Consider the following 25,457-nt stretch of genomic DNA (forward strand, 5'->3'; position numbering starts at 1 on the left):
GAGGCAAAAAAGGCATGTTCAATACTTCAGCCTTTTACATGTCCCGTGTAACCAGGTCTCCTATCTCCTTCAGCAGTGGGGCCCGTGTTCTCCCTACCCTTGCTGTTGTTAGTGATGTGCCTACAGAAACTCATCCCGTTGTCTTTGGTATCCGTTTCTAGATTCAATTTCAGATGGTTTTTGGCCTTTCTAACTTTTTCTAACTAATCCCTGCACACTTGAACAATTTCTTGTCTTCCTTGTAGGAAGCTCCTTGTTCATCCATGCAGGCCTCCTGGCTTTTCTGCCTGACTTTGTTGGAATGGACTAAGTACAGAACACAAGTATGGTCATAGAATTATTCAGGTTGGAAGAGACCCCTAGGATCACCTAATCCAACCTTTAAGCTAGTAGTAAAGTCTACTACTAAACCATGCTACCAAGTTCTAAATCTACATGGTTCGTGAAGACCTTCAGTGATGGTGATTCAACCACTTCCCTGGGCAGTCTATTCCAATGCTGCACAACCCTGTCAGTAAAGAAATTTATCCTAATATCCAAACTAAATGTCCCCGGCACAACTTGAGGCCATTTTCCCTTGTCTTATCTCTAGGTGCTTGGGAGAAGAGCCCAATCCCCACCACCCTACAACTTCCTTTAAGGTAGTTGTAAAAAACAGTAAGATCTCCATTAAGCCTTTTTTTTTCTCCAAATCAAAGAACCCTCAGTCACTCTTCGTAAGACTTGTTTTCTAGACCCTTCACCATCTTCTTCACTCTTCTTTGGACATCTTCCATTACCTTGATGTTTTTGTAGTGAGGGGCACAGAACTGAACACAGTATTTAAGATGTTGCCCATACTGCGTGCATTGGTGTAGATGTGCTTCAGTTGGTCTAGTGATCCTGCCACTTTTTTTTTTTTTTTTTTTTCAGGGAGAAGTCCTAATTCATGCATGAATATTACCAGGCAGTTTTGTGACTTCTAACCAGACAGTGTCCCTTGTGCCCTTGCTGCCACATGACTCTCCGTTTCCTACATCTACAGGGGCAGTAGATTAGTAGATTGAAGGACTTTGCTAGCACACCATCCTGTAACTATTGTTATACCACCCCCAGGCTTGTCTCTGTCAAGTCTGTTTTTATTCCTTTCCCCCTTCAAATCTAGTTTAAAGCCCTATCAACGAGCCCTTCTAACTGCTGAGCAAAGATGCCCTTTCCTCCTTAGAGACAGGTGAACCACATCCATTGCCAGCAGGCCTGGTGTCTTGTAAAACAACCCATGATTAAAAAAAAAAAAAAAAGTTTTACCTGTGACACTAGGCTGGGAGCCAAATACTGATTTGTTGGCTCTTCCTGTTCCTCACCTCCCCAGTCCCTGCAACTGGAGGCACAGAGGAAAATTCCACCTGCATTCCTGACCTCTTAACTAGCTGTCCCAAGGCCCTGAAGTCTCTTTTTGTCTCAAAGTCCCTTGGACTTTGTCTTGAAGCTTCATCACCACCTACCTGAAAAATCAATAATGGGTAATATTCTGAGGGCTGAACCAGGGCAGGAAGCTCTCTCTTCACATCCCTAATCCAGGCCCCAGTAATGATGAGACAACTTTCAAAGCTGGCATCAAATCTTTAAGCTGATTCATGCACTAAAGATCACTGCCTAATGCTTTGTTGGTTTTCAGTTTCTGGAGATGCTCAGTTCAGTGCCTAGAAATGTTCATCTGGTTAGTAGCTTTTTTGTGCTGCTTTTAGATTGTATAAACATTTTTTTTTTCCTTCTCTTCTCCAGTTGCTGTATTCTTTATGTTTGCTAAAAGGCTTTCAGTGGAAGTGAAATATGGTCTCCTATTCCATAGAATACAGAAATCCACTTTTTTTTTTTAACAAAACAAACTTATGAACACATCTGTTACTTTGAACACTGTAAATCAAATGCTTTTCAAAGTCAAAGCTAGACTATTTTCACCACTTATAGGTGAATGGGTGGAAAAAGCAAGAATTTATATCACTTAATCTGCAGTATTTGGAATATAAACTTGGATTTAACTATGTATTGCTTTAGTCTGGATAAGGAAGTTTCTTTCAGTTCTGTGTAAGAGTGTTGTAACCTTTTGATGTTCCTCTTCTAACTTTATTTTTCCCCTCCTCTTCTTTTTATAGTCAGAATGGCTTGTGACCTTGCTGGCATAGAACTCCCCCAAAAAATGAGTCACAAATTTTTGTCTGTTATGCATAACTAATCATTAAAACTGATAACCTTACCTGGTGTTATCAATAAAATGGATTTTTCCTCCTCCCACCCCCCTTTTTTATCAGATGAACTAAATAATACAAACAGTCTTAATCAGGCTCAAACCAGAAGGAAAGTACAAACTTTGTCAATACAAGTGAAGACAGCAAAGTTATTTTTTTGGGTGAGGCTGTATAGATTTATTCTGTCTTCAGTCCAGGTGGACTATTTTTATCAAAGACTATTTGTATCAGTCTGGTGAGCACAGATCTATGTACTTTAACTGGTATTTTGGGTTTGGCTATAGACTGAATCTTTCCATCCTGTGAGAAGCATTCCTAGTTGCAATGAGTTTCACTTGTTTCTACTTGTTTTGAGGTAACACGGTCCATTCATGCCATGTGGCTAGGACTCTTAATCTAGAGTAAGGGAATACTTGGGTATGAAGAAATGAGCACTTGTGTTGGCTTTTGAATCATTTGATCAACTGCTGAACCACTTTCATAGTGCAACTAGAGCAGCACAAATTGAAGAAACATGTTTGCTTGCAAAAGAAGAGGTGACGGGCAGCAGCGCTGCTGTCCAAGTTGAGAAACATTAAGTCCTGGCAATTGCAGACATTTGGCAAGAAGCACACATACATGGCTGAGACCTAATGACCTGAATGTGCAAGCAGAAATGGGAACAAAAAAAAAATCAGCTCGACTGTGAGAAAAGAATGAGAGCAAAGTTGATACTTTGCTACTTCTGTCAGTTTGATCCCCTAAGGGACAAAGCTTCCAGGCTGACTGCTAAGCCGCTTGTTCCTCTCTGAGATCACTTCTCTTTTATCACAAAACCTTGATGTGGGTGTCTGCCCATGTGCCCAGGATCTCAGACACTCATCAGTTCATGCTTTTTCTGCATGAGTTTTCATGGCTGTATTTGCCACGAGGCTTCTGTGGGCTTTCCTGGGGAAAAGCAGGAAGCACGGGGAGGTGTTGAAGGCGTATGTTGCTCCAGGCATCTACTCTCTCCTACCCACTCAAGTGAGGCATGGCCTCGCCTGCCTGGCTGGGCAGGGCAGGGGCTGCGTGGGCTGGCGGTGACGCCTCACCCACTGATGTGTGCATCACATTCCAGCCAGCTAATTTACAAGTGTAATAACACTACTGTGGATGTAACCGGATTTCTCTCTGGCCTTTCTAACTGTATAAGCCAAGCATTGAATGCCTATGCTGTGCTCTCCATCAGAAGAGAGAGAAATGGACTTTGGAGATTCAGCGTAGTCACGTTAGTGCCATTTGCAATCCTTATGGGCAGTTAGTTTATTGTTAACTGGAGGAGTGTCTTTCACTTAGATATGACAGAGAAACCATGAGATCCAACAGCAAACCCCCATGCTACTTGGTTTATGCAACACTAGGTATTCCACGTGGTGTCTTGTGTGAGTTTTCCCAACCCAAAGCATACATTTCTAAACAGAAGCAACTGGTTGCACACAGTAACACAACCCTCTGCACATGACACTCTTCCTATTGGGTCTGTAGTGTGCATGTATTCAGTTTGACACTTTTACCATGGAAGAGGAACTCCCTGGGGTCTTCCTATTGTTCAGGTCTTAGGCTGCTTTCCAGGAACACGTCAGCTGTGCTTTCCTCTTCCATCTTTTTTCTGCCATACCTGATGGTCTGTGACTGCACATGGACCCTAGGACTTGCATGGCACCCTTGAACTATGCAACTACTGACATCCAGAGTGGCTTGAGTGCTCCCCAGCCTTGCTTCTATTTGTGCTAGGCAGGGTGAAATGAATCACAGTACTTTTCTTAAGGAGCACTCATGTCTTTCTCCTTTGATCTCTCTGACAGCTTGGTTCACACCTTCTCTAGAGTGGAGATAACCTCCCTGGATTGACTGAACCGTTAGTTTGTGGTGAGACAAAGTGGTCTAACTTTGCTCCTTGCTCAGTGCAACTACTGAGGTGTCTGTGATGGGAGTGCTTCTCTTCTCCATAGGGTGCGCCAGCCCCTGGAGCAAAGGAGCTCTGGTTTCTGATCTCAGAGAAACTTGAGCATTGCAGAATATAGTGCTGCAGCTCCATCAGTTCTTAATCTTTGCAGGGCTTTTTGTTACTAGAAGGCTATACTCTGTAAATGTTAACAATAATTGAGGGGCCAATTTTGCAGATGTTATGTGCAGTCCTCTACTCTTGACCTATCAGAAATTGGTCTAGCAGTGGGGAAATTGCTCGCTTCAGCAGCAGCTGCTATGCTGCAAGTGTCCAAAGGTCCTTATAGCCCAGCATCCTCTCTGTGAGTGTGACCCAGACAGAGAGAAGGGTGAGCAGAGACTTTGTGACTGGGGAAGCCTAAAGTAATATTTGTCCAGAGCTTGCCCTGGCCTTTGCCTAGGAGAGCTGTCAATTTTAGCTACTTTTCAAGAGAGGAAGCACATTTTTTTTCTTAGTGTGAAAGTTCAGGCACGCTCAGACAACTACCTCTTTAATTAATCTGTTGGCATTCTGCCGACACACAGGGAGCAGCATCCAAAAAGGGACAGAAAAAAATGTGTGATCTTGGCAATGAACAGCAACACCACCTTTGACTTGTTCTAGGGAAGAGGTGTGGGGTGGGAGTAAAATACAAATATTTCCTCCCTGAAAAGTAAGAAGTCTGAACAAAGCAGTGACATTGGGATAACGTTCGCGTTCTGTCTGTGTCAGTTCTGCCACTCAGACAAGGCTAGATGTTTGTTGCAGGAGCCATATCCTTTCTCATCCATCTTGCAAATTCTGACCTTCGTTTGGTACGTTGCTCCATTGCATCTACCTTTGTGCAATTGCACTGACTGCTTTCATGGAATTTCCAGCCAAGAGACACATCATATAGTTATTTATCTACAGGCTGAGTGCTCTATCCTATCCCAGCATCTGGGTGCACAATGACTAAAAATGTATTTATAAAACACAGTTGGCATCGTGTAAGAGAGCTGGGCTTTAAAGTTAGACCTTCACTAGAGGAGCTTAGGGTCTGTTTCTGGCTACACAGCAAAATTATTGTCTTGTGTCTGTCTGGGTGCATGATCTCGATGGTCTCATCCAGGCTGTGTGGAGCAGCATTGCCTGCAGACCAAAAAAACAAAACAAATCCTTCCCTCCAAGTCCACCCAAAAGGCATCTGAAAACCATGCAGGTGGGGCATGGGATCTGTGCCTGGGATCCCACACGTCTGCTCAGGCTTAAGTGTAGCTATCACCCTTGGGACAGGCAGTTTTTAATACAAAAACTGGGTCTTACCAGAAGTATGTGACACATGGACTGCCCACTCTCCTTTCCCAAGGGTCTGAAGGCCTGCTGACACAGTAAATATGACCACAGGGCTTGTTGGTTGACAACCTTTTCTTTTGCCAAAATTTTTGTTTCTGAGGAACTGTTTGTTTGACTTTGTTTGTTTAGAAATATTTTTCCATCCAGATATGTTGTGACGTGATAAGAATTGCTCAAAAGTGAAGTTAAAACACATTGTATGAAGCCTGTCAGCAGTCTCTGCTTTGCCAAAAATGATTGGAAAAAGCACTGGCTCGCTATGTACATGCCTTGTGGTTTTTGTGGTTAATGATTCCAGCCAGTCAAGAGGATATGCTTGTTAATAAGAGCTCACTTTAAGCTCTGTTTGTATTTAAAATAAAATACAATAATAAAAATTCCCACACAGAATTTCACCTCCAGGGAACTGGTGAAGTTTCACTGGGCTGGAGCAGATTAAATTTTATTTTATTTTTTTCACTTCTCTTTCTTCTTCTTCCTACTCTCAGCTGGATAAATCTTTTCTGTGAGCATCACCTTCACAGGCAGCTGTCTCCCTCATGGTAGGCTTGAAAAAAGCAATCTCCCAAACCAAAAGCTTAAAACAAACAAACAAAGCCCTGAAGTTAAACAGATTTGCATTTTTATTTATTATTTTTTTCATTTATCATTCTGCTTTTTCCTGCTTGAGGCCACTTGTTCCTCAGAGCTGAGCTGTGCCCTGACTTGATATAACTCTTGATGGGGCTCCTGTCTCCTGAGCACATACCTGGGGCCTGACACCATGGGTCACTCTGGTCAGGGAGACCCCTGGGAACTTGCGTGTCTCCACAGACAGCTGTCCCCCTCTTCCAGTCCTCAGTTCCTGATGCCTGGAGGCCTTCCTGGGGCACTGACTTTGGGCCTTACACAATGCAGAAAGGGTCGATAAATGTCTCTGGAAAGGACTGTCATTTTCTGGCCACCTGTGTTGCGTGGTTTGGTAGATCAGGAGCCACCACAGGGCTGGGTTTTCCTCATTATTCTGATGACAGTATTCAATAATATATGTCAACTTAGAGAGCAACCCCCTGTGCTGCAGCTATTTCTGTATCTGGCACTATCAGCATACATGTGGATAACCAAAGAAATACTTTTAAAAGTCTATGTTTATGATGGAACTTCTAGTACTTCACTGACACAGAGCCCTAACGTCATAGGCATTTCATCATACTGATCTGAGCTGACCGTTTAATGAGGTTTCCAATACAGTGATAAAGGTGCTTTTTATTTGCCTTGTGTTATAAAGGGAGCAACAATGCCTTGGAGATAATTCAGACGCTTTTTGCCTCTGCTCCTTCACCTCCTTGTAGTTACTGTGACTGAAATAAGTTGGGTAAAGCTATAATGCTAAGTTTGACCAATAAAAAGGTGAATCAAGAGGAATACAATTGCCAGCATGATGCAGTGGAAAAGAAGTTTGTGCAAGCAAACATGATTTTGTTTCAAAACTACAAACTCAGCCTTGTGAAAGGGTTCACATACAAGCTGTCTGTGATAGATCTCCTGGCAGAAGGAACTTTCAGCACTCACCCTCAGTTCATCTTGTGGCTGCACTTCTTACTGACATGTCCTTAAAGGTTTTCCGGTCTCTAATGAAAGACTTCCTTTCATCTTCTTTCTCTTTACAACTTCGTTAAGGGTGTTTTTTTTTTTTAAATAATTTTTATTGTTTTGCGCAACACACATGAAAGTGTAGACTGGCAATTTATGAGCAGTCCTATTCAAAGTAGCAAATGGGTTTTGTTGATTTATGATGTCTACAGGGATGAATGCTGCAAGGAAGTAGACTTTCTAGTCCAGTAAGTGAGAGGAGGACAGAAAAATGTCTCTGCGTGCTGGATGTCTCAGCCATATATATATGACACTGGGGACATGACTTCCATGTCCTAGTTTTCCAATTACGAAAAGGCCTCAAACAACACTTGAAATGACTGGAAAGCAAACCAGTGTTTTATTAATAAACTATTAGGAACTATTCTGAGCAAGTTGTAAGGTCAGCATAAGTCTCTGTTGATAAAAGAGCATGTATCTTTAAGCAGGAATTTTCTAGGCCAGGCTAAAAGGAGAAGCTAAGGCTCTTTCCTAAAAAAGTACTTAATTCTGTGGTTAATGGTGAGGTCATGAGTAGCTCCTGGGGAATTGTGTTTTGCAGCATGGGGCACTGGTTCTGGTACACCGCTTACACTTATTAGTGGTGCCATTAACACATGAAGTGTTGGAAGCATTTTACTTGTGTTAGATGGCATTTGTACAAATCAATGCTTTGTCATATAATTATCTCTTGAAAGGTGAATGAGAAAGAGGTTGTTGGTTTGTAGCCTGCACTTCCCCAGGCTGCTAGATGTAGAGAAGATGGAGCATGTGAAGTGCCTTTTATAATTCTGTGATGGGCACCAGTTTGCAAAGATTTTATCCTGAATGTCCCAATGGATGTGGTGAAGGTCCTAATGCCAGATCACGTTGAGAGGAACGTTGCCAAAGACCTAACAAATCTAATCTGTATGTATTGAGTCAGGGGGGGAGTTCCCCTCCCTCTGAAGTTGAGCTGAAGTCAGTGATACTTTAGAGAACTTGTTCTTTTCCCTGGAAAAGAGGGGGATGCTAGAGATTACCCTTATGGGAGTAATGTGAACTTTTATATGTATTTGCCACCTATATGAAAAGGATCGACTTTGCAATTTCAAAAAGCAGTTTGTACTAAAGTTTCTTGGATGTAGTGCAAGCAGCTACTGAGAAAAGTGGTTGGAGTCAGAGTTGTTGAAGTGGAAAAACGGAAAGTGTTTTTAAGTTTTTAGCTCACACAGGTGAAAGGATTTAAATAATAAACTTGACTATAGGAAGGATGGATTCAGACCACTAAGTAGCAACACATGTTTTCTCTTGGGGGCTTTCCACCTGTGGTTTACCAGCCATCCCACAGTGAGAGCCTTTCACTTTTCTGTGAAAGTCCGTTTCTCAGAGCGTTCCCACAACGCTACACCAAGCGGTGCTTTCCTGTGCAAGGTGTTTATGTTGCTTGACACATGCAGTTCATCTATGCTGATACCTTTTAACAACAGGAAACAGAGTGACACTGGTGACCAAGGGCAACACTGACCCATGTCAGTGCAGTGAAATGGTTTCAGTTCTGGGAGAGGGAGGGTTTGTTGTATGTTTGCTCTGCTAGGGTGTTGTTGAGGTGGGCAAGAAAAGGATGTGTCCACCCAGGCTTTATACTACCTTTGGGCTACCGCATATCTTTCATTTCATTTGTTCAAGGTACAGAGCAAAGCTTGTCAAGCCTCTGTGTTGCATCAGTCCCTCCTCATCTGAGGGCTTTGGAAAGGAGCACTCATACACCATGAGCAATGCGACTGACAGTAAAACTCACTTTAGCTGGGGCAACAGTTTGGAGTGACTTGTCTTTACACGCCGATAGACTTAGTCAGACATAAAGGAGAATTAACAGATTTTATTTAAAACATAAACGTGGTATGTGATGAAAAGAGCTGTTACTACAGAATTTCCAAGTCCTTTGAATGCTAACAAACAAATGTCATCTAGGATTTACTTGCCTCCAAAAATAGCTGGAAACCTAAACCAATTTAAAGCATGGATTTTGCAAGAGCAAGTTGTTTCATTTATATGTGTTCACTATGCACCATGAAGTAATCCAGAAATAAGAACCCCTTCTGGTTTAATTAGCTCAATAACATACGGGGGTCACTAACATCTCTGAACAGCTTCAGCTTCTTGCCCAGGCAAAATATAAAAAGGAAACCTATTTTTAGAAAAGGCTTCTGTCAGTTCTAACAGCATCAAAGAGGCTGCACAAAACAACTTCATATGATAAAGAGAGAGGAAATATCTCACTGAACCACTAGGAAATGGCTACCCTTAACATCGGCATAGGTGACGGTCACATTTTTATGGTGTCTGCAAGCCTGCATTCTTTCTTCAGGCAAATTCCATTTAGAGTTCACTGAAGACTAGATATGGACTCAATAGATATCTAACAGATTAATAGAAAAGGGAGGAGATGAGAAAAAGCTGAGACTTAAGATTACTGAGATGTTGTAAGTTACTTTATCTGACAAATACTGTGAGCTAAATGTTGTAACTGATGGCATATGTTACACTTGTAGATTGGAAGATAACACAGGACAAAAATGGAATTAATAAATAAAACAAAGTAGTTTCACAGACAATCAAACTTAGCAAATACACAATACATTTTTTTTAACATTAACAGAGAAAACATCTTTAAAAACACTTCTGTACACGGCTACTTGCAATCTAAACAGGATCTTATTATTCAGTTGTAGCTTGGCTTTTCTTTAACTTCTTTATCCTGTTTAAATTGGCGAGTAAGCCTGGATTGCATCAAATGAGAGCTAAACTGACCCTTCCCTTAAATGCCATAGAGGCTGAGCCTGTGAGACTCCCATCAAATACCGACACGGTGGTGTGCAGTTACCAAACCCTGAGCCTATGTGGGGGTATTGTTTCAAGAAAAGATAATGGAATTATTGCCAAATGTCTTGGGATTTTGTGTGATGGGATAACAAGACAACAAAATTTATCTTTACTTCACTCATATTTGAAAGCTGATCTTAATACAAAAATAACATCCTAACTCATGGTTGACACTGGAGGGACTTCTCTATGCAGAGCTAGGTCAAACATGGCTGTGACTTACTCATAGAAATGGTAGAATTTTAGTCTAGCAACCAGCACAGGAGAAGCCAGGACTCAGTTTTAAAATCATCACCAGCACCTGCCCCAACAAGCTGGCAAGAAGTGCCCCACCCAAACAAGAACTAATATAAATTCATCCTCCTTCAAAATCTTCAAAGTTGCATTGCTATTTTCATCCATTTTGCTCCTGGATGAATCAATGCTGAACCAGTGAGGCACAGTTGCTGGCAAAAGGAAGTGCAGTTCTTGGCTTTCTTTCCCTTTCTCTTGCTTTAGCCATTGATAAACCAAGAACATTCACAGACAACACAGCGGTACAGTCTACGCTCCTGTTTCTTCAGTGGAGGGATGAGAAACAAGGAGAGGTACAGAAAAATTCAGTTTAAAAGAACTCTCTGGAAGCTGCTGGTCTTAAACAAAGACCAGCTGAACTGAACAGAGGTTGACCATAGATTTTGTTCCATCCAGAAAGGGTTATGTTCAGGTAGCCTGACAGTAGCATAGTGGAGAGCACTATTTTTAACCATTCTGATTTTTTAACCATTCTGATTTCCACAGACCGTTGTTTCACACAGCAAGCAACAGCTTCTGTCAAAAGTAGAAGTCCCCTTTTTGGTGGAATATTTGGTAAAGAATAAAATTTTAATATCAAGTGCATTTAAAGGAGCTTTCCTTCTGTTAATACATTCATATACATTTACCCTGTCATAGTAAGGCACGTTTTGGTAGGACTTAGTCAAAATGCTATAGCTATGTCTGTACACAATAACATGCATCTGGTGAAAGCAAACAATGAAAGGATGTACTGTAGAGAGTGAAAGGTGGAAAAAGTCACAATTTCCATTTGCAGAAAGTCCTTCAGTTTTATTTTTTTTTCGTTTTTAGCTGCCTCTCTTCACATTCAGTAGTCACTGTTAGGTTAAGGAGAAGGAAGCTCTGTGGGAAGAGAGAACTTCCCATGCTCCTGAAACACGGTTGCTTCTCCTTGTAACAAATTCCTCAGTGGTGATGACAACAGGCTGGGTGCTCATCAGCTCTCAGTGCTCAGGCAAAGAGTACCTAAGTCCTAGGCTTATTGCTTTTCCCCAGTTCAGGAGCTCAGAATGCTGACAGACTATCACAGAAGACTGTCCAAAGTGGTTAGCTCAGCTCGTTGGAACAGAAATCCAACAGATTTGGCTTTCTCTTTCTTGGAGAAGCTTTTTGCCATCAATCTTCCCACACTGCAGAAATATGCCACTTGTATTACAAGCAATGCTGCTGCTGAGATAGAGGGTGATGCTCCTCTTGACACACCTCCAGCTGCCCAAATTGTTGGCAGACTTCTTTAGACAGGTGCTGTGAAAATAAAGTGACATTTTAAGAAAAAGAATAAGGAAAAAAAAAAGCACACTGAAATAATCACATCGTAGAGTTGTTTTATCCTATGTAACCAATGGATTGAGCTGCAAAGCTTTAATGGATGTCAGTGGCACCTTTGGTTTCTTTTAAGCTACTTCAGAGAAAGAGATGCACAAAGCCTACTTGTGGTCAAGTGAAACCACCTCCCTTAGGCTCCTGTATAGGCAGCGGAGGGATCCCTCCAGAGAACAATTATAAAAGCATCATCAGCTCCAGTTCCGCATTTTTTCTCAGTGGAAGCATCCTGCCCCGCCAACTGCAATGGGCATCTGGAGAGACTAACACTACTGAGATGAAGCTATTCTTTGCATCCTTTCTTCTCCCAGTTTCCTTTTTTTTTCTTTCTTTCCCTTTGTAACAGCTAAGCTTGTGTCAATAGGTTCTTCCTGTTTTTTTCAGTATTTGGGATTCCAACCCCCAAAACAATCTTATCTTCATAAAGTCAAACCAGTAGAAGTACAAACTTATTTACATCAACATTGAAAAGCAGAAAGCCACAGCAGAGCTTCCCTGTGGGTGCAACCTCTGCAGTACTTTACTCCCTGACCAACACACAATTCACTTGAAAATCTCCAGTAATCACTCAGTCAAGCTAGAATTTCCCCAAGATCCCATCTTCTTGTCCCATGGTAGCACCAGATATTTTGAGACCATTTCTGACAGATACCCTTTTCTTCTTTTGGTGAAAGAAAACAGGCCAGCAATGAGTCTGGACTGATGGAGACTTGACAGCCTGCACAGACTCCCTGAACCTTGGTGCTGAACTACTATGACCCATAGAAGAGATGCTTTCCTAACATGCGGTTTAAATCTCCCTTTTTTAAGACTCTTGTGCCTTAAGTGTTGTTTCTGTGGGGTTAGTACAATAAATAACTTGTTCCATTTTCATAAGGACTCTCCAAAGAGGGTTGTTATTCTGTCCCTGCATGGCCTTGCCTTTTCCAGTCTAAACAAACACAGACAATCTTGCATCAGGTTTTAGACTCTTATTTGGGTGACCCAGTTTAAGGGTAAATTAGGACTGTACTGCCTTCATGTCTCCCATGGCTCTGTTGGCAGACAACAACCCTCAGAAGTAGGTCAGTTTCTGAAGCAGTGAAGCACCAATGCTGCTGTCCCACCTCCTCTTCCGCAAATGGTGCAGATGTGCAAAGGGAAACATTGTGTCTGGAAGGGAAGTGTCTTTGTTTTGTTTTTAATGAACAAATTGTGCCATGGTGGCCTTCAATATAAAATAAATATTTACTCCTATTTATGTCACAGAGGTTTTTCTACTTAAAGAATAAGTCCAGAGACTACTTAAGGAATAAGTCCAGAGATCTGATCACAGAGGGCCTGGTATAAGTCAGGCGAGGAAGAAGTTGACATTTAGTAAATAGCTAGGATTATGTTAATGCAACTCATAGGAAAAAAAGAAGAAAATACTTCCTTATCTGAAGGACAAAATCTATTCTTCTTTCTACGTTAACCTCTACAGAAACAGTGTAATGTCTGTTGTTGTTTAGCAAACAAAACTGTTGTGGGTCAGATTGCAATTGCATGACGGGTCTGGGAAACAACTGACCATTAATCCAGTTTTTATGACACAAACATTTTAGGCATTTTTAAGGGTTGTTTTGCTTCTGCTTGATATTATCACTTGGGTTCATTCACAGCATCTCTTAATGCAGACTATGTTTTCTGTTGCTTTAACTACTACAAGCTGTGGTAGAATCACAGTATTTTCTGTCTGTTCTGCAAAGACAGCTAGCCAGATAACAGTTATTTGCCTCAGTAGAACTACCAAACGAAACATAAAATAGGCAGATATTTCATCTTCTATGTACTTTCACAAGTGCCCTGTGCTGAGCTTGTTTTTCCAAAGGTCCTGTTTTTTTGTCCTTTTTTTTTCACTCCACTATGAATGATAGATGAATTGCTAAACCAGCTGGCCTGCAATATTGCAGTCTTGCTTATAATAATATTGAAGGTCTGAACTTTTATTCTTGTTTTTTTTTTTTTTTTTTTGTTTGTTTGTTTGTTTGTTTTTTTCTTGGAAATGAGAGTACTTCTTTTTCTTTTTTTTTTTTTCTTTTTTTAATTGGGTATGCACAGGCTGAGGTTCATCAACATAAAGTGTTTATAACATCCAGTAAATCTAACCCAAAGACTTTGTGGTGAATATGAGTACTGAAGTTATTGTACTGAAAAGTTAAGCAATTTTTGAGACAAATACAGTAACATATTTTTAATACTTACAGTTAAGTTTTCTGTTGTCTCCATTTGTTTGGACATCTGTTGAAATAAATAAATATAGCGTGTTAAGTGTGGAGCATAGATAACCGAAGTCTTAACACTAATGGCATTAATATTAAGCAACATCCAACAATGCTGTAGGGTTCAATCTTCTAAATTCTTTTTGGACAGTAAAATGGGGTCCATCCTCTATTTGCTTACAATCTAGGTCACTGTTTCAGCAAGAATACATTTTGTGCTTAAAGCAACAGCACTGCTCCATATTTTGGGACAGAGTGCCCCTGCACCACTCTTGGGTTGTTTCTAAAGAGAGAACATGGCCCCTGCCAACTGCTACGGAGGCTGGGCAAGATTATTACCCCACTTTCTCTAGGTCTTCTCTGGAGCAACTGTACTTGCTAGCCAGGAAGAAGAGGGCATGGTTTGAAAGCGTACATTGTTCCTGCTTGTAAAAAGTGTGGCTGCCCCACTCCTTTTTCTTAGATGTTAGCTCTCATACCTCTGTAAAGTGGCTTACGCTAAGTACTCAGGTACATCAGACTCAGTCTGGTTCACAAGACATCTTTTAGAGCCACCTTTTCTGTCTTGCTGAACATTAAGAGTCCTACATATGGGCAAACATAGATATACAAGTGGACACATGTATAACATGAAGTGACAGTGAGAACTTAGATCTATCAGCTATAGCAGTGCTTTACAGCCAACTTGTAGGAAACAGCTTAGGAAATTCCCAGTGGGATCTTGAATCATCAGTTGACCAGTCAGTGACTCTAAAGCTCTCTGGATAGACTTATCCTGATTTTTTGCTTGGGATTGGGCTAAGCAGAACCAGTTACTAACCCCAGTCCTATTCCATGAAGGCACATCCCCTCCACCTGTCCAGAAGCAGCCTACAGGAATTGCAGCTGAGAAGCTATGGCCTGAGCTGGCACAAAGTCTGAGCTACTCCTATATCCAGCAGTTAATTTCTGTAAGGTTCAGGTGCATTAGCAGAAAATCATGCACAGTAACATGCCGTGGGGCATTATATGTCCTCCCCAGGGCACCTCAGGTATTTTGTAACAGTGTGATTTCCTGCTGTTGTATGCAGGGAATTTATTTCCTTCCATGCATTGAATAACATTGCGTATTTTGGCAAATGAAAAATAACCCTTCAGATTTGGTCACACAAACGAAGGTCCTCATTACCTGTGTATGACACTAGTTTAGAGGACCGATGTTTCCACAGCCAGCAGATTAACACAGCTAGAAGAGCTAGCAGGATGACAATAGAAATGATGCCAGCTGCTTGAGCACCTCGTCCACCTTTTTCCAGGTCTTTGTGACTTTCTGTATTGGAATCATTATTTTGCTTTTCGTGTGTGTCTAGAAAAAATAGAAAAAAAGATGTAATAAGGCATAAATTTGCACACTTCATACCAGGCAATTATTTGACCACACATTATGTAAATAAATATTTAGTCCCTCAGAATTTTTATGCTATTCATATCACTGTGATTATGGTGGTATTTTTTCTGAGCAAGGCATGTTTCTATCTTACATGGCTTGTTAATATAATCATACAGTGCCAGTTTATTCCTCTCTATCATCACACTACACAGGTGGATCCTTCATTTTCTTCTTTCCTGACACCTGGGAGACTGTATATTTGAGCTTGTATCTTGACTCAGTGGGAGATAAATCTATACAGAATCTATAATACAAGTCTGATAGTATCATCAAACCGGGTGAAAATCTCTCTCTCTTAAGTTAATCATGAATTCTCACTGACTGCTGAAAACTGAGTTTCAAATCATATCTCTTACTCTTTTTCAAGTGTGATAGTGCTTTTCTTTGTTAATAGCTTTTTAGTTTAGTGAAGAGCTGTGAGGCTAAATACTTGTTCTTGCTGTTGGTCACTTATATCATCAGTATACATTTTATTACACTTGTGACATTAGGAGAGTTGTTCTATTGGGCTAATACTACCTGTTTGTTACAGGCCTACTTTAAGCAGTGTGCTGAGTTAGAACTAAAGTTAAATTAACTTTAATTAAGTTAAAACAGAACTTCAAAACCAAGCAGAGCAGAAAACAAATATGAGTGATGCAAAGCCATGGGGCAGGGGGTCAGGAACCGCATGTCCACTGCATGGCACCACTTGAAAAATGACTTCACCTCAAGCAGTCATGTTTGCAAGGAACCCAAGGGTAGAGCCTAGTGACTGCCTTGGGAGCAATAGCTGCTCAGTGCCATTATCACAACGTGCTTGATGGGGTGTTTGGCAATGTGGATCAAGTCAGAAGTAAACATTAATTCCATGGCAAAGCAGACCTAGCTTGAGAAAAAAAACCACTGAGCTTTCTCAGCATTTTTTTTTTTTTTAGTACCACTGAATTTTTATATGCCCCTCATTAGAGCATGATAGAACTACTACAGATATATCAACCAGTGTGGCTCTATCCGCTATCTAGAAAACATGAAGATGTATCGTGAAGGAACTTACAGTTGGCTGATATATTTTCCTGCAGTCTTTTATTTTCTATGAAGCACTCTATTTGCATATCAGAAGTTGCTTTAACCTTCAGTGTGCTAAGAACGCTGTAAGTGCCATCGTCATGGAGGGTGATGCTTAACTCTGATGGCAGCATGCGACTGTTGTCCGTCCTATTTATCCAGTAAACATTTGGTTCTGGGTACCCATTGTCAGAACTACAGCTGAAAGTCACTTCTCCAGTACTGTCACTGTTTGTTACTGGTCCACTGAGTATTGGTTGGCTGTAACTAGCTGGAGAGAAAGAGAAAAAGAAATGTTTGTCAAGATTTTGAAACGTATTGAAAAGACAGAACTTTGACATGGCTTCTGAAGCAGAAGTTCTGGGTTTCACAAGACCCTCACAACTTGAAAAGAAAACATATGCCGGCTTGGTTCATAAGTCAAAGATCTGAAAGAACTGCTGGAAGGGCAGAAAGCTGAAGCCAAACCCCAAGGAACAGAGCAACTTAAGCCGCTGTCACCCAGTCATGTGCAAGAACATATCAATGAAATATTAATTTCATTTCACATTAATGAAAAGCATTCCATATTAATGAAAGTCAAGTTGAAAAAAAGCCCAACACTGGATAAACAGTTGTTACAGCTGCTCTCCCAGTTTTAGATTCCCCATCTGTAGCATTTAAAATAAGCAGATTTCGTTTCAACAAAGTATTGAAGAAGGTTTCTAACTCAAGGGTATATTTACATACAGTATTGAAATGGCACTAACTGGAAAAAACAGAGTTAGACTTTGGGTAAATACATGCAAGTGGTAAAAGTTCTTACCTGCTAACCTGAGAACCACTTTTTCCTGGTGAACTACTCTGGTGTATTCATCTGTCTGCAGCACTACACATTTGTACTTGCGCTCATCGCTCTGGCTGACATTTAGTAGTAGCAGAGAAAAATCGCCTTCTCCCAGTCTGTCCCACAATAACTGAGTCCTGTTTTTAAAGTGAATACATTGTTCACTTTCGTTGTCTTGACCGGAGATCAGCGCATGTACTACTGAACACTGCTCTTGAACATCATCTATTTGCCAGTATACCCGTAGATTATTTAAGCTGAGTTCTTTTCCTGGATAAATGCAACTCAGTGTAGCATTATCTCCAAGTTTACTGATAACAATCTTCCCCTCCAGTACAGCAACTATAAAGATAAAAAGAGAGGGAGAACAAAGGGAGTTAGTATTAGTATTTATAACAGGCAGGAGAGCACTTGCTCCTTTTCGTCAGCACCTAATTCTCTACTCTGTACTTTCCAAGGGACCTTTTACAATACCAAGCCTCCTGATTATTTCTTTCTGAGGACCAGCACAGGGAACTAAGTGTTCCCTGCCCTATGGGTGGAAGGCAGACAGACTAAACTGACTAGGACTGACTGCAGACACATATGCATGTCCTAACGCATTAATAATCACTTTTTTTTTTTTTAATGAGAAAAATGCCAAAGAGAAATCACGAAGACTGGAAACCCTGATAAGAAAGAGTGCTTCCATTATTTTGAGACGAAAGTAATTAAAAATGCAGGTAAAAAAAAAAACACAACAGTGTGTCTCAAAGTGGGCAGGTCATAGCAATAACCTTTTATTATTACCAAGGGTGTAACCCTCTCAATAAATATACTCATCTGGGAAACTAGCATGCCCAGATACAGATAGTGACACATCTATTAGACATGTACAGCCTCTGAGAACCAGCTGATATAGGCCAGCACACTAAAGAGCACTTTTCCTGATCTCCAAGGAGGACAGAGGCAACCTTTCACCTCTCCTCCACCATAGCAGCTGGAAAACCTCCATTGATACTGGTTGCTGAGACCAGAGCAGTATGTGTAAACGCTGGACTGGGTAAAGGAGGGTGAGGCATGGTGCTGGGTGAGAGAAAAAATCATGCTGGGGAGCGAACTAGGGAAAGAAGGATGATGGCAGTGAAGGTTTAGCAGTGTAGATCAGAGCATGGTGTGGTGGGAGGTGACAGCGTGTTATGTAAAGGGCAATATGTCTTTGTGTTGATGCACTGAACTCTGAAGGAGCTCACCCACAAGTCTGAGTTGGGCACTCTGGTTTAAAAACACCACTGAAGTGAGCTCACTGCTTGCAGGGAGGAAGGTTGTATCTGTTCTCCAGGCCCTTGTCCTCTGCTGGGTGCAACAAGGTTGAACTGCAGCTGGAATGATGCAGCTCAGGCTCGGGGAAACCCCATGAAGCAGCAGGAAAAGTGATGCTGTAGAAAACTTTGCCTGGGGGCACCTCGTTCACTGGTCTTCTTTAGGACAGGAAAGCCAGCATCAACTGGGACTGAATTTTGTACAGTTTGTCCTGATTTTGGCACCAGCAGGCTTCCTTGATGACTTTGTTGAGGTTCCTCTCAGTCATTAAGCAAGAATGGAGGAGAGCAGACTCTAAAAATATTTAAGTATCACCAGGTGATGTCCTTTAACCTTATCTTTGTTCTGAGAGGGATTTTTGGAACTGTAGTAAGAGACTTACTAATATTGGGCACTGAGATACAACAATGTATAATCCTAGCCATATTGTGAGTACTGACTTTATGCAAGCATGTTAGAGCTGTCTATCAACAGCCACTTCTATGGCCTCTGGCTGGCACTCAGAAATAAGTACGGGGGGATGTTTGTGAAGCAAGCACAGCAATCTGGACAAGAGCATCCATATGATGCTTTGCTAGTCTCTGTATGGAAACTCATAGAAATAGATTTTTTCTTTCTTTTCTTGATGCATGTCACAGGAACATTTCACATTGAGGAATTCTCAAGTCTTGCTGAAAACATGCAGATATTACACATATTATCACTAATCTGCTCATTTGCCAAAGTCTTGTAAGGAGGACAGCTTAATTTTAAATGAAATGTTCTTAACTTACCAGCTCTCAGAATATGAAGGGACAGTAACAGAAATCCACAGCTAAAAAAAAATAAAAAACAAAGATGTTATACAACAGATGTTAGCTTCCCTATTGTTTACATAAGTGATAAACATAATATTGATTGTTTCAGTATAGTAGCAGAAGTAGATAAATTAAGTACTAGTGGCAATTATGCAAATTCCCATTAAGCATTTGCATTTTTTGACAGCTGCAAAACTTCTCGTTCAAATAACCTAATTGTGGGTGGGTGGTCAAGGCCACAAATAGAAGCAAAACGCACTAATATTGGAATCAGAGCACCAGACCTGACACCAGTGTTGTGCCCACCTTTCTTGCTACAAACAAGCTATGGACTGGAGGTCCAGCAGTCTCTGCCTGGTACTGTGATCACTGGGAGGGAGAGCAACTGCATGGGCTTAGGTCCAGGTCAAGCCCCGCATCCCGCTGTTGTGCTGGTAATACACGAATCACAATTTTGTTTTGTTGAAGGACAACAAGCAGCTGACTGTGCTGCTCACGATTTGTGAGCCCAGTAAATCACATAAACAGGAAACGTGTGATAGCACAGAGTTGTCCGAAGGTTTTGTTGGAAAGAATTTGGCACATTTTATTACTCCAGAGGGATAAATCAACAAGGGGGTTCCCCAAGGGAGTTACAGATGATGGTTGCTATAGGAAAACCTAGTTTATCTGTAAAGCACAAGTGATTTAACTCTCATCCTACAGGGCTTTGAGAAAGATAAATGTGCAGAACTTTCCCAAAAGTTAATTTAAAATAGCCCTTCAGTGACCATGCTTAGCTATAAGTCATGCTCTCCAGACTTCTGTGGCAAGGAAGATGCTGGAAAGGTCTGGGGATGAAGCTGTGTGCCTGTTTTCCCACCTTGATGTTGCCCCAGGTTGCAAACCCGAGCCAATGGGCAGCAGGACACCTGCTCATCTCCAGTTTCCCCAACTTGTTTTTGCAAGCTGGGGCTTATGCTGGTGTGTGAGCTCACACTGATGGCCTCCTCTCAGCCCTCAGCCAGGTCCAACACTGAGCCATGGGTTGGGAGTGAGGGGGAGAGCTCCCGGCACCCCATGCCCACCAGGAGTGAGCCCCAGGGTCTCCCACACAAGAGCATTGCTCCTTCCCAACTCCGCTCCCACCAGCTGGCAGGGCCAAAATTGAGTCTCCTCTGCTGGGGAGAAGGGTCTCACACTTACCCTTACCCCTAGGAAAATTATGACTTGCCCAAACATATTTGGCTACCCACGGAGAAAGCAGAGGGCGTCCTAACAAAAAAAAAAAATAAAAAAATCAACCTACACTTGAAGCCCCACATCCAGAAAATGAGATGGGCAGAGTTTAAGAAAGAGTCAGTGTACTTTAATATGAGGAAAAAAATATTTATTTTCCTTTTTATGTTCTCCAAACTGGTTTCACAGATTAAATTTTTGTGGCTGCAACTTTTGGTGCGTGGGGTTTTATATTGTAGTTTTGCCGTGTTTGTATTCTGTGCAGGAAGCTTAATACACTTTTTGTGCCAGGCTCGTGGATGTCTGCCTTGAGAAGTTCACCTGAATGGAATCTTAATCCCTTGGTTGTGTTTGTTTTGCTCTTTCCTGCCTAAATTAGAAACTATTGATATAGTAAGTCATTTGAATGAAATACAGAGCAACAATTGATACTCTCTAGGGGACTCTGCAGGGAATTTCCCAGGCTAGGCATTTGCTGATGCCAACGAACTTTCATCTAGTCAGCCAGCGCTGATTATTTGATGTATGTAAACAAAGCAGGTTTTGATTTGCTATTTTAATAGATAATGTCACAGTCAAGACTGAACAGATCTATAGACGCTCATCCTCCAACTAGCAGTTTGCAGCTGTGATATTCTCGGTGCTGTCTCAGTCCAAACCTTCCCATGGAGTAGCTTTAATGCCGAGCTCCTAATAGAAAAGGGGAGAAACTCTCGCCTGCAGAAAAACCTGTCTTTTGTCCCGTATGTATGCTCTAATCATGCGTTCATCACAGTGTCAGTGAACTCCGCTAACCCCAGGTGTAATTGCATTAATTTCCATTGAAAAAAAAAAAAAAAAGCTTTAAAAACTTTTTTAAAAACTTTTTGAAGTTTTTAAAGCTTTTTTTTTTTTTTTTTTTTTTTTTTTTTTTTAATTTTAATTCTTTCCCACACCTTCCCCTTCTATTTTTCTTTTTTGATGTCATGTGAAACGGGAGAAAGTTGCACTTCCTCTTTCATACATTCTTGCTCAGTGAGCTGATTCTTACTACCACCTCAACGTTTTCACACGCTGCTTATTTCAGCCCCAAGGGATGCTGCCGTTCTGGCACAAACTAACCGGACAAAAGATGCCCTGACGCTTGTAGTAATAACTTCGGGGCTTTTGCCCCACAGACCCGCTTCGTGCCCAGCCTCGCAGCAGCACAGCTCCTCTCGGACCCATCAGCAGGTGCCCCAAGCGGCGGCTTGGCCACCCGGCTTTTCCAACACCCGCTTCAAGACAGCACCAACTTAAGCAACACGAGCTCGACTGCTCCCCACAACCCCTTCAAGGAGCAAAAATGTTCCTAAAAGGGCCAGCCGGCCCCGCGCAGGAAGGGCTTTGCCACCACCGCCCCGGGTCATGTCCTAGCAGCGGAGCCCGGCGCCCCCCGTGCTGCGGGTCCCCGGGGTGCCCAGCCTGCCCCCGTTTTCCGAGCCCACCTCCAGCACAGCATGCTGCCCGGGGAAGGGTAGCAAAGCCCCACAGCCGCTGCCCCCCTCCCCAGCGCCCCGCAATGCCTCCCACCCCGGGGCCCCTCCGCTCACCCCCGCGGTTCCATCGCAGCCGAGCCAAGCCGTGCTGTGCCGAGCTGAGCTGAGCTGAATTGAGCTGAGCCTGCTGCTGGCTGGCTTTAGGCCATTCCCCTTTCCCTCCCACGTCTCCTCCCGCTGGGGATTTCCGCCTGTAATGCTCGGCCGGGGCCGCGCCCCGCCGTGGGGGAGGCTGCCGGTGGGCGCCCCTCACCGTCGCCTCGGGGCTGGCACCGCAGCCGGGCAGCCGTCGGCCGGTCGAGGCTACGAGGCGAGGGGCGACTTGGGTTGCTCCCACCCGGCTGGGCTCTGCCACTGAAATCGGGTTTCGAAAGGCGTTTCGGAAGAGATCAGGTTTGCTGCTGCGTGGTTAGGCAATAGCCCCGAGCACGGCTTGATGCGGTGCGCGGCGGCGTAGAAGATAAAAAGCTGCCATAAAAGCATGTGTGTCGATAAGGGGACTTGTAGCAGGAGCCGGGCGTTTCAAAGCCGTGGTTCCCACTTGCCAGCAGTTTCGCTTCTGGCTCCCGATGGGTGGCCGCGTTTGGCATTGGGCACCCCCGCCGGCTGGGACTCCTCCACCAAGGTGATGACACGCAAAGCTGCACAAATAGACGCTAAAAACGGATTCCCATCTTAACTTGGTCTTGGTTTCTCAGTCAGTCCTGGGTATACCGAGAATTTTGCTGCGGAAATTCCAGGATTGTGCAAGGCCCGTAGGTCTAAATGCTATTTCTGTTGCCAGCCAGGGTCAAGAAGGAGGACTCTTGGCTTCGGGTGCCTAAGCCAGCATTGCTTCAGCCTATCTGTGTATCGCTGATAGGCTGCAAATTAGTAACCCGGTCCTGGGTGGGTAGGCTCAAACTTAAAGGAAGATAAGAATTACAGTTGATATAGAACATGGTGGCAGCAGCCAACCTAACGTCTTTCACTGGAGTGTATCCTGATGGGGTATCCTAGTTTGAGAGCTACTCCTTGGGTATTTTATGGGTGGTATTAAGAACAGTCACTCGGTGAACAGGGATGCACATGGAGTCGGTTCTTTGTGGCTAAATGTTTCCTGAATTGAAATGCTTTTGGCTCAACCTTATAGGCAGAGTTTTAGACTTCTAGATATAAAATTGCGCTCACCAAAAGGAATAGTTTAAGCGCACTCTTTTGATGCAGTCACTTCTATCTTCCATGCTTTTTTTCACACATAATGGGTAAAAACAGTCCATTGCTACACATGCATGCCAGTTTGGGCAGAAAGAAATTTCAGAAAGAGAGAAGGAATATGCATGAAAGGCAAATGTGGCTCAATAGGTGGGAGACTCTCTGGGATCTAGATAGGTCAGGTGCCAACATCTTCTTTGCCTCCATCAGGCTTTTGAATTGTTTTGCCTGAATCCCTGAGGAGTTTTTCATCTATAGAGCAACTTCATATTCTCTTCTATTTCCCTTCTAAATGGAGTTTCATGAACACTCAGCTTTAGGCAGGTACTGAGTTGTGTCTACCCACGGAAGTCCCCAGCAGTCCTGAAACATGAGGATATTCTTCTGCCAGTGACTCCATTCCTACAGCATGCACTGAAACGCCCAGTGGTTATTAATACAAGCAGGCTCGCTCCCAAATCACTGCCATGGGATGCAAGGTGCTCTTTAGAGAATTCTCCTGTCTTTCATTACACAGCAAAAAAAAGAAGGAATTGCAGTGGGGAATCATTGTAGTTCCTGTGGTTCCTTTGTTATATTTACACAGAAATACATTTTTATTTTCTAAGATATGGTTTTATTAATGTGTCACTTACTTGCAATTAGGATATTTGGCTTTGTGTCAAAATATATATTTTTTTTTTTGCAAAATTTATGCAATATTTTTGCAAAAATATCATAAAAAAAAAAGAGTACCTAGAGTAGTAGCTACTCGAACTGTTATGTAGCAGACTGTTTTAAACAGGTATGTCATCTAGAGGAGCAAAACAATCCAGCTTATACACTGCATGCAACTGGAGAATAATACTAACTAGAGAAACATTGAAGTGGTATTGCTTACATTAAGTTTGGGATGCTTATCAGAGAATACAGAAAAACAAAAATCTGCAACTATTTTCACAAAAACAAGTATCTGGAAAACTGACAGCTGATCTCAAGCCAAAGTGATCTTATGTCAGAAAGAGCGGGTAGTACCCTGATATTAACAGCGACTGACTCACTGACCTTAGCTGGACATCCACTGTAGGGGGAAAAGTCAGTGCTAAATTCAGGTACAGGAAAGGCATCCAAATCTTTAGTGGCATGGAATATTTGTTTCAGCAGATGAATTCTGGGATAGAAAGCTTTAAAGGCATGATAAAAATTTGACTGGTGGAGGATTATGTAAAAATTGTCTAGCATCTGTTTTCTAATAATATTTTTAGTAGAGAGGTTTTCTACCAAAAATATAACCAAACTCTCCATGACTGCATTGCTACTCATACATGAGACAGCTGCTGGGAGGAGGTTCACAAGGAGAGAAGCACGCCAGTGCATCAAGTATCAGAGTATCATTAAAAGGGCGGAAAAAACCTGGAAGTGAGATTGGAGGAAAAAAGTTGATCATTGATTTTCAAAATAAAACAATCAACTGAAAGTACTACAGTATACCCAGCATGGGTTAGGGTGCTTGTATATTCTCTGTCACATTTGGTTGGTGCAGTAAACACACCTTGGTGGTCAAAAACAGCTACACATGACTTTGTTTGCCTTTTGGTATGCCATTTGCAAAGAATAGATGGCAGAAGAAGGAGCAGAATTTAACAGAATTATCTCTATCGGTGATTAAGCACGTCAGCACTCTAGGAAAACACCCAAAATCTAACAGTCCAAATGCTAAGTTGCAGAGAATGTAATCTAGAGCTTAATCAGAAGAAAATAAATTGCAGAGCAAGTGAGCTAACTTGATAGCAGAAAAGAGGGGTGAAAGGCAAAATCTAAATAACGTAAAGGGGTAGAACAATCAATCAGGAGTAGCATTAGAAAATGGATTGAACACTAAGGATCATAGTTCTCCTTTCTTCTTGGAAACATTACAAATTAGCACTTGAAGCAGAAGATCACTGCCAGATAATCAAAGACATATTCAAATGGCATAGGGGTCCTGTGTCCTTGTTGTTCTTTCGTCCCTAAATATTTTACTGTGCTGTGACATTTGAAATATACCAATTCCTTGTGGAATGGACAGATTTCTGGCTTTTGTACTGTGGAGATTTCAGTACTTGAAATTAAAGCTAGTAAAATATGACTCGCAACTGAGAAAAAAGTCAGGATTAAAATTACAGTAGCACTGGCTACTTGTTCAATTTTATGTACAAGTAAAGAGCAAAAGAAAGTACAAAGCATATTACAACATTGTTGTGGTTTGACCCTGGCAGGTATCTCAGTCCCACACAGCTGTTC

The 25,457-nt window shown here is 42.1% G+C and overlaps 1 protein-coding gene across 1 annotated transcript; it reads right to left on the reverse strand.

Annotated features, from left to right (window-relative positions):
* Window positions 1-8,963: 8,963 nt before the first annotated feature.
* ICOSLG (inducible T cell costimulator ligand) lies at window positions 8,964-22,179 on the reverse strand. The gene is made up of 7 exons (XM_068685507.1): window positions 22,056-22,179; window positions 19,243-19,283; window positions 17,147-17,509; window positions 16,331-16,612; window positions 15,034-15,210; window positions 13,849-13,884; window positions 8,964-11,547 (listed from the first exon to the last, which is right to left on the reverse strand). The coding sequence occupies exons 1-7, from the start codon at window positions 22,067-22,069 to the stop codon at window positions 11,537-11,539; spliced, it is 924 nt and encodes a 307-aa protein (XP_068541608.1). The 5' UTR covers window positions 22,070-22,179; the 3' UTR covers window positions 8,964-11,536.
* Between the last annotated feature and the right edge of the window lie 3,278 nt (window positions 22,180-25,457).

Source organism: Anas acuta, chromosome 1 (genome assembly GCF_963932015.1).
Source record: "Anas acuta chromosome 1, bAnaAcu1.1, whole genome shotgun sequence".
Lineage (NCBI taxonomy): Eukaryota > Metazoa > Chordata > Aves > Anseriformes > Anatidae > Anas > Anas acuta.